The 13,413-nt window shown below is 51.1% G+C and overlaps 1 protein-coding gene across 2 annotated transcripts in view; it reads right to left on the bottom strand.

Annotated features, from left to right (window-relative positions):
• Szt2 (SZT2 subunit of KICSTOR complex) overlaps window positions 1-13,413 on the bottom strand; it is a 47,161-nt gene that overhangs the window by 15,574 nt on the left and 18,174 nt on the right. For both annotated transcript variants that reach the window (XM_057783515.1, XM_057783516.1), the window contains 27 exons: window positions 13,141-13,356; window positions 12,729-12,807; window positions 12,474-12,568; window positions 12,062-12,230; window positions 11,814-11,928; window positions 11,607-11,720; window positions 11,245-11,415; window positions 10,986-11,080; window positions 10,641-10,764; window positions 10,368-10,532; window positions 10,076-10,280; window positions 9,714-9,826; window positions 9,348-9,594; window positions 8,403-8,544; window positions 8,194-8,286; window positions 7,973-8,051; window positions 7,579-7,872; window positions 7,261-7,402; window positions 7,044-7,151; window positions 6,895-6,958; window positions 6,537-6,722; window positions 6,074-6,241; window positions 5,910-5,997; window positions 5,720-5,791; window positions 5,343-5,544; window positions 4,215-4,314; window positions 3,057-3,186 (listed from right to left, as the gene is read on the bottom strand). In XM_057783515.1, the coding sequence (XP_057639498.1) occupies window positions 3,057-3,186; window positions 4,215-4,314; window positions 5,343-5,544; window positions 5,720-5,791; window positions 5,910-5,997; window positions 6,074-6,241; window positions 6,537-6,722; window positions 6,895-6,958; window positions 7,044-7,151; window positions 7,261-7,402; window positions 7,579-7,872; window positions 7,973-8,051; window positions 8,194-8,286; window positions 8,403-8,544; window positions 9,348-9,594; window positions 9,714-9,826; window positions 10,076-10,280; window positions 10,368-10,532; window positions 10,641-10,764; window positions 10,986-11,080; window positions 11,245-11,415; window positions 11,607-11,720; window positions 11,814-11,928; window positions 12,062-12,230; window positions 12,474-12,568; window positions 12,729-12,807; window positions 13,141-13,356 (3,776 nt within the window). The remainder of the gene's footprint in view (window positions 1-3,056; window positions 3,187-4,214; window positions 4,315-5,342; window positions 5,545-5,719; window positions 5,792-5,909; window positions 5,998-6,073; window positions 6,242-6,536; window positions 6,723-6,894; window positions 6,959-7,043; window positions 7,152-7,260; window positions 7,403-7,578; window positions 7,873-7,972; window positions 8,052-8,193; window positions 8,287-8,402; window positions 8,545-9,347; window positions 9,595-9,713; window positions 9,827-10,075; window positions 10,281-10,367; window positions 10,533-10,640; window positions 10,765-10,985; window positions 11,081-11,244; window positions 11,416-11,606; window positions 11,721-11,813; window positions 11,929-12,061; window positions 12,231-12,473; window positions 12,569-12,728; window positions 12,808-13,140; window positions 13,357-13,413) is intronic.

The raw sequence follows: 13,413 nt of genomic DNA, 5'->3' as shown, positions 1-13,413 counted from the left end.
TGCTGTGCACAATAGCTGTAGAGTGGGGGTAGCCCTCCTGTGCTTTGAAGGAAAGACCCCAAAGGCTGGTATAGTAATTAAAGGTATGGGCACAGCTCAGTGCCCTGTTTGACCCTTGTCATGTTTCCAGGTGAACAAAGAACTTTCTTAAGGGTGAAGGAGCAGTTTGATTTCCCAGAAACACCACTGGCAGGGGACAGCAACATGCAGGCTACGCAGAACCCGGACAGTCTGGCCTGCAGGCTTCAGAGAATATGTGGACACTGAACAAGGAAGATCTGTGCCTCGGTTCTGAATGGCCTTCCGTCCAGGCTGCTCTGAGTCCCGGTGTGGCACTGCTTAGTTGTCTAGGCTCAGTCTCATGTGCAGAAACTACCAGAAAACCATAGCAGTCTGCTAATTGTGGGATTTCTTTCTTTTTTTTAAAGATTTATTTATTTATTGTGCATACCATGTTCAGTCTACATTTTTCCTGCACACCAGAAGAGGGCACTGGATCTCATCATACATGGCTGTGAGCCACCATGTGGGGTCTGGGAATTGAACTCAGGACCTCTGGAAAAACAAGTCAGTGCTCTTAACCTCTGAGCCATCTGTTTAGCCCTAATTATGGGATTTCTACATCTATACAGGAAACATTTCGGGATATGCAGAGAGAAATCCTCCTCTAACAATGGTAAAAAATGGTTGAGAATATTAAAAATGAGGCCTCTCAAACGAGAAGGAAAAACTGCAGAGGACATGACAGGGCTTCTCTTCTGTGGGCTGGCATGTGTGCTTATGGGGTGCAAGAAAAGGGAGCCCAATGGATGAAGAAAGTATGGAATATATACATATTAGAGTACTACTCAGCAGTAAAAAACAATGGCTTCTTGAATTTTGCATACAAATGGATGGAAATAGAAAACACTATCCTGAGTGAGGTAAGCCAGACCCAAAAAGAGGAACATGGGATGTACTCACTCATATTTGGTTTCTATCCATAAATAAAGGACATTGAGCCCATAATTCGTGATCCTAGAGAAGCTAAATAAGAAGGTGAACCCAAAGAAAAACATATAAGCATCCTCCTGAATATTAACCTTCATCAGGCGATGAAAGGAGACAGAGACAGAGACCCACATTGGAGCACCAGACTGAAATCTCAAGGTCCAAATCAGGAGCAGAAGGAGAGAGAGCACGAGCAAGGAACTCAGGACCACGAGGGATGCACCCACACACTGAGACAATGGGGATGTTCTATCGGGAACTCACCAAGGCCAGGTGGCCTGGGTCTGAAAAAGCATGGGATAAAACCTGACTTGCTGAACATAGCGGACAATGAGGACTACTGAGAACTCAAGAACAATGGCACTGGGTTTTTGATCCTACTGCACGTACTGGCTTTGTGGGAGCCTAGGTAGTTTGGATGCTCACCTTACTAGACACGGATGGAGGTGGGTGGTCCTTGGATTTCCCACAGGACAGGGAACCCTGATTGCTCTTTGGGCTGACGAGGGAGGGAGACTTGATGGGGGAGGGGGAGGGAAATGGGAGGCGGTGGCGGGGAAGAGGCAGAAATCTTTAAGAAATCAATCAATCAATAAATTAATTAATTAAAAAGAAAAGAAAAGGGAGCCCAAGTGCTGAGGCTTTAATTACTATCCCCATTAGATTAGTGTGTTTCCTTCCCATGACCAGAAACCCCAGGAATCCCAAAGAAGCCCTACATCTGCCTGTTAGGAGGGACAGCCAATCAGAAGACCAACTTTGTTTTTGGTTTTTTTTCGAGACAGGGTTTCTCTGTGGTTTTGGAGCCTGTCCTGGAACTAGCTCTTGTAGACCAGACTGGCCTTGAACTCACAGAGATCCGCCTGCCTCTGCCTCCCAAGTGCTGGGATTAAAGGCGTGCGCCACCACCGCCCGGCTCAGAAGACCAACTTTCTATAAAGTGTCTCAGACTCCTCCCTCTGTCTCCTCCCTGCAAAACTGGCCACCAACTTCTCACCCCGTCACACTCCTCACCTGTCTATTCCCCTACTGGGTTAATGTTGTGGAATATTAGTTTAAGATGTGTTACATTTGTTTATGTTGTGGAAAATTTGCTTAATGATGCAAAGATGTATTGCATTCTTTTATGTTGCCTTTGTTTTACTCTGTGAAGCTGTGTTACTTGCCTGCCTAAAACAACTGACTGGTCTAATAAAGAGCTGAATGGCCAATAGCTAAGCAGGAGAGAGAAATAGGCAGGGCTGGTGGGCAGAGAATAAATAGGAGGAGAAATCTAGGGAAGGGGAAGTGTAAGAAAAGGAGGAGAGGAGGATGCCAGACGCCAGCCACCTGGTCACCCAACCAGCCACAGAGTAAGAAGGAAAGAAAGATATATAGACTAAAGAAAGCCCAGAAGCAAAATATAGTTAGAGAGAAACAAGATAATTTAAGTTAGGAAACCAGGCTAGAAACAAGTCAAGCTTAGGTCGGGCATTTACAAGTAAGAATGTCTCCATGTATATACTTGGGAGCTGGGTGGTGGGCCCTCAAAGAGTAAGAGTAAAAAAACCCAGCTACACGTTAAGATGAATACATTGGGTATTAAGGCAAGAACAGGCAAAGGCGTGCCATTATGAAGCTGGGTCACAGCTTGGAGATAATAGTCTTCAACATTCTTCAAGTACCGCTTTCTCCCTACTAAACCCAAGCAAGCTCAATTCTGTACCTCATTTGAAGGTCTTCCCTTCAGTCATATATCCATTTTCTCTGTGACCTACTTGAAAGAGCAGTTGCCCTTTGTTCCACCTTCACTCAGCCCTTTCATCTGTTTCTATTCCATTTCTCACTGAACTGCTTTCTTTAAAGTCAGTGACAACCTAACAGCGGTCAAATGCTGGGATCCTATCTTTCTAGCCTTGCTTCTCACATGAGGCATGGGTAAAAGGACAGGCAGTGACACTGCTTTGTGAGGGAGACGCCTGGCTGTGTCCGCACCAAACATCACTGGGCAGGGGTGCTCACATCAAACATCACTGGGTCAGGGTGCTCACATCAAACACCACTGGGCAGGGGTGCCCGCATCATACCATCACTGGGCAGGGGTGCCCGCTGACGGGAATGGAAAGGCGTCTCACTGCGCCAGAGATCTTCTTCACTCTCGGCCACCAAGAGGGAGTTACAAACGTGACTGTCATGAAGGTCCTGAAGGAGCAGTCGCTAGGAGAAGGAGCAAGGAGTCAGAAAACTGAAATACGTCCTAAGTGGGTGAGGAAAAGCCACAGACAATGACCACTATTGCTGAGGTCCAAGGTCAAAAGAACACCAGGAGCCCAGTCTGGACTACCTATAACACACTGTATCAAAAACAAAAGTCCATGGATGTACTGAGGACTAGGAGGCAGCCAAGGACAATCTGCTTTAATACCGGGTCAGCCTTGCATGCCACCACCTGGACAACAGCCTATGTTGGTAACTATGGAAAGGTTAATTCTAGGCATTGAGAAGTAAAAGCCAAGAACAGGCTTCTCATCAAGGAGACACAGAACCCATAGTTTCAGACACTGTTCAGTCTACATGGAGAAAAAGGTGATCTGGGGGTTTGGACTGGAGGGAAGCAGACATAGAGAATAATGGCCCATGGTGGGGACAGGTAGCTTGGGGAGTCAGAAACACAATTTTGAATTTCTAAGAGTGAACAATGAAGGGTTCCAGTAATGAGGGTTCCACCAATGAGGGTACCAGTAATGGAAGGCACCAGTAGAGAATCTGGTCACCATCTTTCAGTTCTCAATTTAAACTGCTTTATCCAGGAAGTCTTCCCAGATATTCCAGGGTCAGAGCCCTGTCACGTGCTCCCCCAGCAGCCTCTGCTTTTCTGCTACAGAATCATTCTCCACAGCTGACATGGAAATCGTCCATGTACTTTAGTTTTAGTTGTTCAATGTCTACATGGCCTCTTCTACACAAGCACTATAGAGTTCGGGTCCCTGTGTCTGGTTCTCAGTGATTTCTTGATGCTAGCTCAGCGCAAGGACAGGAAACATCTCAGGAGTCACTGGCACGAAAAGAAAACCTCCCAGCTTGTAGGGAATGAGGGAGTAACAGTTTTCTAGAACTTGGGGTGCAAAGAAAAGGTCTCTGTCATCGTTAAGTCTGACACAGACAACCAGGTTCTAAAAGTTTGGTTCCTAGAAACTCCTTCCTCTTCTGCCGGAGTGTCTGAGTCCTGTCCCTGGCTGACTTACCTGGTTGACCTCTCTGCAGATCTCCCCAACACGCCTCACCAGGAGTTGCTGTAGGTGGCGACACTCAGTGCCAGGCCCGCCATCCTCCCGAATCAGGCTCCTAGGCAGAGAGGATGGATATGACAGAGAACTGCAGTGGGAGGAAGGTTTAGGTGTCCCAAGTGGGAGGGAAGGTCATGGTGCTGGGCCAAAGGAAACCATAATAAAGGAGGTAAATATGGACAAAGGAAGCGAACTTCGCTGGAAAGGGAAAACACGAACATCTCCAGAAGTTTGGAGACCTAAGCTCTACGCTTGCCTTGCCAGCTCCTCATGGAACTATACTGAGGCTCTCAGCATCCAGCATGCCCCTTATTTATTCTTAAAGTTTTGGTCAAAATGTGGCCTTCTCTTGTGCCACCTCTAAGAATAGGTATTTAGACAGATGCCTGTATTTAAGTGAGTCCTGGCTGCCACTTACTGTGACCTGAGCAAATATTTAATTCTCCGTACTGAGTTTCCTCACCCACACTGTTAGGGCAATACTACTGTAGATTATGTAGTTGTTATGTAGAACCCTGCACAGGCTAGATAGGCACTTACATGTTACATATACTTGTTAACTATCAGCCATCACTCTTACTTTTTTAAGTATCAACCTCTGAAACTTTTGTGAACTGTAGAGGCCCTGAAGGCTCAGGTAGATGACATAATACCCATCAGCTTTTCAACCCCACGGAGACAGTCAGGAGTGTCGGGCATGGTGGCACACACCTCTACTCTCAGCATTCGGAGGCAGAGGCAGGTGGGATTCTATGAATTTGAAGCCAGCAGCATGGTCTATAAAAGTTCCAGGCCAGTTCTATCTCAAAAACAAATGAATAAATAAATAATATAAATTTTAGTGATGTGCTTTTCCTAGAAGATGTGGGAAGGTCAGCAGTGGGTCTCAGAAGATCCTACCAAAGCTCTCAGGCTCCCCCCACCCCTGAACACAGGGGTTCACTGTAGCCCTGGTGACCTGAAACAGACAATGAAGATCAGGTTGACCTCTTCTGACTCTGTCTTTCAAGTGCTGGGGTTAAAGGTGTGTGCCTTTAGACACAAGAAGCTGAAATCATCAGGGTGCAGGCCACGGCTTCTACCTACCGTGCATGTGCATACACTTCCACACGATCCTGCAGTATTCTGACGATGAGCCAGAAGTCAGGCAGGGAGGGCCCAGGAAGGCCTGAGAATGAAGGCTGTGGAGGTACTGGTCCAGGTGGAGTCCGAAGTGTGAAGGGGGCTTTCTCACCAAGGGTCTCACTGGGACCCTCACTGTCTGAGCCACTGCTGCCACCATCGTAACCTGTGTCAAATGTGCTCACATCCATCCCATCCTTAGCTGAGCCTGAGTCTTCTGATTTTCAAGAGTATCAGGCTTGACAGTCTCTTTTAAGTAAGTCCCATGATACCGTCCCCTATGCAGCCCTAAGCCCCATATATCATCAACCTGGGGTGCTCCACCCCCACTCTGACCTTACCTAGGTGGTCTGAGTCCACACTGCCTTGACTGGACATAAGGCTTAGTCCCCGGGTAGGCCCAGGCTGACTGCCTGTACAGAGAAAGAGAAATGCCTGGTGTATCTCTGGATCCTGTGGAGGATCTGCCAGGAGAAATGGAAGCTGGGAGAGACAGCTATGGCCCCCAGACTATGCTGCCTATCTTCTTACCTCCCTGTGACAAGCCAGGCAGGCTGACGAGGGGGGTGCCTTCAGAATCCTCCAGGGAGCCAGGGACTTGGGGGCTGGCTATCAAGACCTGAAGAGTAGAAATCAGAACTGAGATTTAGCTCCATGCCAACTGCCACAGCTCTTGGTCCTCAAGTAAGACTTACCTCCCCTTCAGCATCTTCAGCCTTGTCTTCATGGCTGTGCCAAGCCCAGGCCACTGAAAGGGGCTCCCCATGGAGTCCACCTGGTTGTTGGCCAGCTGCCACAAAGAAGAAGCCACTGTCAGGATCCTCAAGGAGAACGTGGCCAGGGAGGTGAAGGCGTCGGAACTCCTAGGGAAGGAGCCAAGATCATAGTTTAGGCAGGATTTCTCATTTGACGCTTTGACCATCACATCACCACTGCTGAGGTAAGAAAAGGTTAGGTGACTTGGCCAAACTCAGCAGGCCCAATAACTAGGTGGATCTACTGTCCATGGAACTGGACTATCAGGCAAGTGGGGGAGGAGTAGATGATATGGCAAGGAATCAAATTCTGGGGATTCAAATAGAGATGGGGTCTTTCTTTCTGGGATTCAAGGAAGGACGAGCCCCCAGGAAAGCATTAAGTGTTCTGAGAGTGGCTTACCTCCTTGAACTGTGTGAGGGAGCGTTCTGGCCCAAACACAAAACTCAGAGGGGGAGTTTGGCGAAGGCAGGTAGAGCGTCCTGAAGAGCTATGAATGTGGGCAGCTGCTCGGTGTAGGGCAGCGCTCTGGGGCATGCCCCCTCTTCGGAGTGCCCCTACCATCTCATCTTCTAACAACCAGCGGATCTATAGTCAGAATGTAGGTGCAAGTCCTTAGTGGGACATCTTCAACCCCAAACCAAAAGATACCAGAAGATAGACTGCCTTACAGACCAAGAGAGCTCTGCCTCAGTCCTAGGATAACATTAGGTACGGCGCTGGAAGGCTACTGCCTACACTGAAGGGAGAAGGCTCTCACCTCATTCATTGTGTTCTCAATAGCCAGTCTGTGGGGTGTGGCCAGACTGGACAGTCCTGGGTGCCTAAGTGGAAGAAAGGTTTATAAACTAGCTTCCTAAGAATGAAACTGAGGGGGAATAAGATACTGAGAGGGAGATAAGGATGTACCTCTCTTCTTCTGGGGGTGGTAGTGGGGGCCCTAGGCCATCATCTGACCTTAAAGATGATGGCTGCCCTGGGGACCGTGGGAATGAAGTGCTGCTCTCTGATGTCGACCTAAGCAGGGTGGGAGCAGAATCAAAGATCAGGAGCTACTATCCTCCTAGGGTTTCCCAAGGACTCCTTATCCCCAAAGCCCCAGAGCCAGCCAAGCTTGCCGCCGTACCGATGGTGCTGAGGGTCCGTGGCTGGGGGGAGTTCCACTTCCAGGGGCAACGTCAACACAAAGACATCAAGAGTGATACTGAGGTCCCTCAAGGGGACTCGGCCTCCAATTGGGGGTCCCTCTAGACTGGAAAGTACCTGGCCTGTGAGAGAAGTAAAATCAGGGGTTCCTGTGTGTCCTGGAAAAAGTGTGGCTTCCTGAGTTCCAAGTGACACTAAGTCATTCTCCCAGGCTCTCCGCTGCCTTCTCCTCAAAGGCAGGCAGGCAAACGATCCATATGGGGACCTTAGGCCTTCCTCCTGGCTCCTCAAAACTCACCCAGGCAAGTGGGCAGGCTGCAGACAGGCACTGAGCTGTGCTGCCCACGCAACCGCACAGAGCATGTGAGATGCAGGAAGAGGGGTGGCAGGTCATGCATGAGGCTGTCAGGTCCAGTGGGTGAGTCACCCCCTAAGATACTGAAGGAGTCTTCATCGGGGTTCACAGTGTCTGCATCTGACAGAGATGCAGAGTCTAGCCCAGCAGGCCCCTGGTCTGGTTCCCGGCTCTCACGGTATTCCACCTCCAGCTCTGGATCACTTTCGGTGACCACACAGCAGGCAGACGTGTCCCCTAGCAACACAAGACATGTGGTCAACAGCAGAGAAAGCGGTGGGACCACTCAATCCTGGCGTGAAACAGCCATTCTACTTTGACCCGCTTGCTCACACACCTTCCTCTCCCACGAGCTCAGCCTCTGAAAACTCCAGGTCACTGACTTTTCTGTCTACAGTGTCTCGAGGTCCCTCATCCTTGCGAGAGGAAAAGGCAGGTAATCAAAGCAAGACATCCAGGTGTCAGAGAATCAAGATTCAAAAGGACTCAGGTGGGCTAGGGCGTCCCTCTGGGGCTCCGGGTTGGGGCACGAGGAAGGAAAAGAAGAGAGAGACTCACCTCTCGCCGACTGGATGGAGGGCAATAGAAGAAGTAGTGGGGATTGGAAGGCACTGTGCGGAAGTGGAGGCGACTGATCTCCAGGAACTTCTCCTGTTGTGGGTTTAGAAGGAGGCTATGAGGTCAGCTACCCTTAAAGGACACTAGTCCATCCTCAACCCAGGGAAGAAGCTGAGAGCTGCAGAAGCAGGACTCTACCAAATTCCCACCTGGATGAGGCCATGAAGGGCATCATGTGCTTCTCCTTTAAGCTGGCAGACATCTGTCAGAGAAATCTCCGGACCAGGGTCTGGATTCCCAAGGACCCGGGTGCTCTGGAACTCGGGCTCACTGAGGTCCTCAGTCTCTATACTGGGGTCGGAAGAAGCAGATCACTGTCAAGAACCACCAAGTGCTAGAGCAGCAAACATCTGTCTCTCTCTAGAGCATGCTAGAACAATGGCTTGGGAGGAGATGAGGGGACTCAACCCCCTCTCTCCCTCTGGGCTCTAAGCTCCACCTTTCTCAGAGACAGGGTGCCCCCTTCAGACTCCCATCACCGAATGGAGGGTGGTATCGTTCAGTATAAGTGGAGACCAGGAGAAGCAAAGCTTGTTGGAAGAGAGTGTTCACTTAGAGGGGGTCATGGAAATGGGGAGTCTGTGGCTCCAGAGCCCTGGGGTGGAGTCCTTGACACCCTCAGTATTCTAGTTGCTCTTTTCTCAACAGCAACACACTGTAGAAGCTAACAGCATCGACCGTCCTGCCTTGTCCTTCCCTCTAGCCTCCTTCGGCAAGGAGCTGTGGAGCTGTGGAGGCCACTGTGGGGACCTGGGAATCAACATGTACTTTTGTGCTGAGCTGATACACTCCTGTTAGTTGGGGGAATCATGACAATTACGGAAGACATCAGAAAAATTTCTGCTTTCACTTCTGGGAACGGGTTAGCCCCAACTCAGCTAATCAGAACACCATAAGTTAGAAGAGATGCGGCATGCCTGAGAGGGAGGCTGTTGCCAAAGCCAAGTGGGACAAAGCTTCACTGAAAATGAAGCCAATGACCAGGCACCTGCTTCTCAGGTGTACTTCTCTAGACTGGAAGGTCTTGCTTGTAGGGACTTAAGTCAATGTGTCTCCTACAACCCTGCTTAACAACCTTCAAGAACAATCCTAACCTGGACTCAGAAACTAGGATAGCTCGTTCCCGGGGCTCTGGTCCTTCTTCGATGCTACTGCTGAAGGGCCCTGGACTGAGAGGACCAGGGCTTGGGGGTGCATGAGGCAAACCCCAAGTATGGCCACACAGTGCCAGCAGAAAAGAGGTGATGTCCACTTCCTGTAGTAGCTCCTCGCAGGCATCTACAGCTGTCAGCAAATCTTGGCAGGCCACTCTCTGTGATTGTTGTAAGCTTCGGAATAGCCCTAATGGAAGTAGAATGGACCACAGCGGTCAGCTGTCATTGTCCTTCCAGTTCCAACCCTGTAACCCTTGTAGTTCTGTCCTCAGGCACACTCCTTCCTTGCATGATATTCCTGCTCACCGCGGACATAGCACCGCTGTGCGTGCTCCTGCAGCAAGGCGCAGTGGGTGGCTGCCTCTTTGTATCTGGGCTCCATCCAGGCTGAGGATGAGGGGTGGTCCAGGTACTGAGTCCTAGGAATGGGAGGGAAAACAGAGCTTGGCAGACTCCCCTAAATGATACCTTGGCCTCATCAGCCATTCAAACTCCAGAGGAATGTAGAGAGCCTTAGCAAATGCATTCGTGATTAGGAGTGTCTGGTGATCTGTTGGGGGATACAGCTAAGAAGCTGAGTTCCTGAATGACCAACAGTCTGTCTACACTTGAGTGTGTACCCAGGCCTTGGCTGGAGGAGGCCAAGAGTCAAAATGGAGTACACTCACCGGAATATGAGATCTCGTGGTGCTTGAGGAGGCTGCAAGCCAACCATTTGCTCCCTCAGTGCTTCCAGAGAACAGCTATAGATGTAGACAGGACACCGGGTCCGGGGCCCATCTGCACCCTCTGTCTGAGGACCCTGGCGCCCACTGTAAGCTGGTAAGTCTTGGCAGGCGGCCAGGCTTGGCTCTCCTGGGTCCTGGGAACAGTCTGTGAGGAGAGGTATCCATGATCTTCATATCCGCTATGGGCTTCCCAACCCCAATCTACCTCAACAACTCCAAGCGGCAGCCTTACCACTAGCAAGTGTTACACTGAGGATGGGAACCTGGGACTTTGTAGCCTTAGCTCCAGTCCCGCCCAAGTCCTTGAGACTGGGAACTGCATTCCAATCTCCAAACTTAGGTTTTGTTTCTTCTTGAAAGGAACCCTCCAGGCCATAGGCTGCCAGATGTTGGACATCTGAAGAGGAAAAGAGCGGCACCTATCTATCAGTGCTCTCTGGTGGGCTGGGGAGGAGCTCAAGGGTTTGTATCAGTGGGATTGGTGAGGAAGGTCAGTCACTGGTACCTGTAAAGGTAGCTGGGAGAAAAGTCAGAAACACGTGCTGGGGGCTCAGAAGCCTTGCATAGCAGTGCCACTGAGGGGTCTGGGCAGACGGGGAAGGCCTGAGAACTCCAGGAATGCCTACACTCTGTAAGAGACAAACAGGAAACAAGAGCAACTTACAAGGGAACATTCCAAGTCCCATTCCCTTCTTCCACCCTGACCCGGTTCCTCTTAGGTGTGGCGTGAAAGGTCCAGAGAGAAGGGGATGCCAGAACTCTGCCAAGGCGAAGGGAGCCTGGGCAAAGGTGTGTGGTGATGGAGGGATGTAAGCATGGTAAGCGCTCAGGGAAAAGCAGTAGTGCTGACCGGGATAGGAAGGGCGGAGTCTCCAGTGGCCTGGTGGCTGTTGCCTGCTGGATCCTTCGGGGCCGTGTGGCCCTCCACTAGAGGACCTTCTGGACCTATAATGGGGTAGAGATGGTGGGAAAGGGTGGGGACCAGCACAGAGGCAGGGCTCTGAGGTGAAAGGCTGGGGAAGGAGGTTAGAACTCAAAGACGGAAACCACCCCGGGGTAAAGAAGGGCAGGGCTGAAGAGTGGCATTAGGAAAGCAGTGGAGAGCTCACCTGAATCATGGCAGCTCCGCCGCAGGATCTCATTCAAGAAGGCAGCCTGGTCAGCGGGAGTCAGTGGGATCTCTCGGTCACTTAGCTCCTGCCCCAGGCAGCTGTGCAGCAGGCACAGCACCATGTCGTTGGTGGGACAGGGCCCCTCGGTGAGAGGCACACCCTCTGGCTCTGCCCGACACACACTCTGCTCAGCAATGCTGCCAATGTCCCCGGCTCCACCCTGACCAGCAAAGCCCTTCCTTCAGCCTCAGCCACCCTGTCACTCACTCACTGTGCTGGCTGCCCCGCTTTCTACCTTCTGAGGGGCCCAGGTCTGCTGGCCCCTTAGGTAGGGGTGAGTGGCTCCCAAGTGTACCCACCTCTGGAGAGCAGAAGGAGAAACATCTGCAGCTGCTGGCACTGCGGCAACAACCCTAGCAGGTCAAACTGGAAAGGGATCTCATGGACACAGGAGTCTCTTCCTTGGTCCAGTCCTACAGGGAGAGAATAGGGCACAGTGAGACCCAGGGGACCTATCTGAGGCTGCCTTCTCCCATCTTACTACCCTGCAAACCTTCTCCACTGACCATCTGAGACCCGTGGCTCTGGGGGCACAGGACCCCATTCCTTGCTCTGGCACAGCTGTATCAGGTATTCAAAGGTCAGCAGGGAACCTATGCAGGCAGCATCCCGTGGGTGGAGCTAGGAGAGAAACACCAGATGATAGCATCATTCAATCCAATTTCCCACCTCTGGTCTCAATAAGTGCATAGGTACAGTCTCCAAGCATAGTATAATCTAGTAGGAGGTAGAGGACAGTTCTGGGGTCACTCACAGCTTGAGGGATCTCAGAGTAGGTCAAATCCTGCAGGTGTTTCCAGCTTTCAGGACCAGGTCCAATTCGTCCATATTGAGGCTCCACCCATACCTCGGTGACCAGATTGAGCTCTGAATCCCCCTCTAGGGCCTCCACCTCCACATCATTGTCATCATCTGTTGAGAAGCTAGAAGAGGAGGGGGTTTTACTCCTGGAAGAAGTCCAGTGGCGGCTGGTGGCAGGGGGGATGAGGATAGCCACACAGCCTACTCAGACAAACATGTCCCCAGCATGGATCATCTAAAACCAGCAGCTCTCTGTTCTGGTTTGGGTGGGATAGAGGTCATATTAGAGTATGGTAGCCAGACATCCAGGTGACCTGGGGGAGGGGACTCTGCAGAGGTGGTTCAGAGGTCAGAGCCTCACCTACCTGTCTTTAGTGGAGGTAGAGTGTGGGGGGAAGAGGATGTACTGCACAACACATGTGTGCTTCTCTTCAGCTGCAGCCTGCCCCCGTGCTTCATTCTGTGGATAAACAGAAGATCCTGTGCAAAACCCCGGCAGTGGAGAAGCCTAGGTCCCTTCATCTGGTGAGGCGGTTTCTAGCAGTCACCACCCAACTGAAGGCAAGTGTCCCAAGGTTCTGATGGTCCTTGGGGTAAGTTTCAGGAGGGACGGCTCACACCTGAACAGGAAGCTCCAAAACCATGTTGATGATTCCTTCTCCGCTACAGGCAAAGTGGAATCCTTCAGAAAGCCGGACCCTGAAGCCACAAAAAGACAGGACAGAGCAGAAAGATGAGGAAAGAGGAATTTAGTTCAGTGCTCCAACTTCCCACCTCCCAGGAGCTGTCATGTGGCCTAGTCCACTGGAGGCCTGCAGAGATTAGCAGTTTCTTGGAGTGTACAGGTCTAAGTAGAACCAGAGGCCAAAATTAGCAGAGCTGGGGAGTACAGAGTGGGAAGGCAACAGCAGAGACTCTGGATCAATAACGGTGTTTGGAGATGGGAAGTGTCCAGCTTAGGCCACTGTCCAACCCAGAGCCTACACTTATTTCTCTCCTTGCCCTAGCTGCCCTGCTGGCTTGCAGACGTACTCGGTGAGAACAGAGAGGAGCTGGGCAATGGCGCTGAGTGGCAGGGTTGGGGCCAGGCCTGATGGGACACTCCACAGCCAGCGATGATGATAGAGGTAGCGTGACAGCGACGCGAGGCTGGATGAGGCTGAGCGGCCCGACACCAGGGGTAATGGTCCTGGTGGCTCCAGTGTCAGCAAGAAGGGTGCCCTGTAGTCCAGGGGTAGCTTCTCATACCTGAGAAACAGGGCAGCTCTCCAGTGGATTTCTGCTCACAGTCTTCTCTCATGCCCC

Source organism: Chionomys nivalis, chromosome 11 (genome assembly GCF_950005125.1).
Source record: "Chionomys nivalis chromosome 11, mChiNiv1.1, whole genome shotgun sequence".
Classification (NCBI taxonomy): Eukaryota; Metazoa; Chordata; class Mammalia; order Rodentia; family Cricetidae; genus Chionomys; species Chionomys nivalis.
This window is presented reverse-complemented; position numbering and strand designations above follow the sequence as displayed.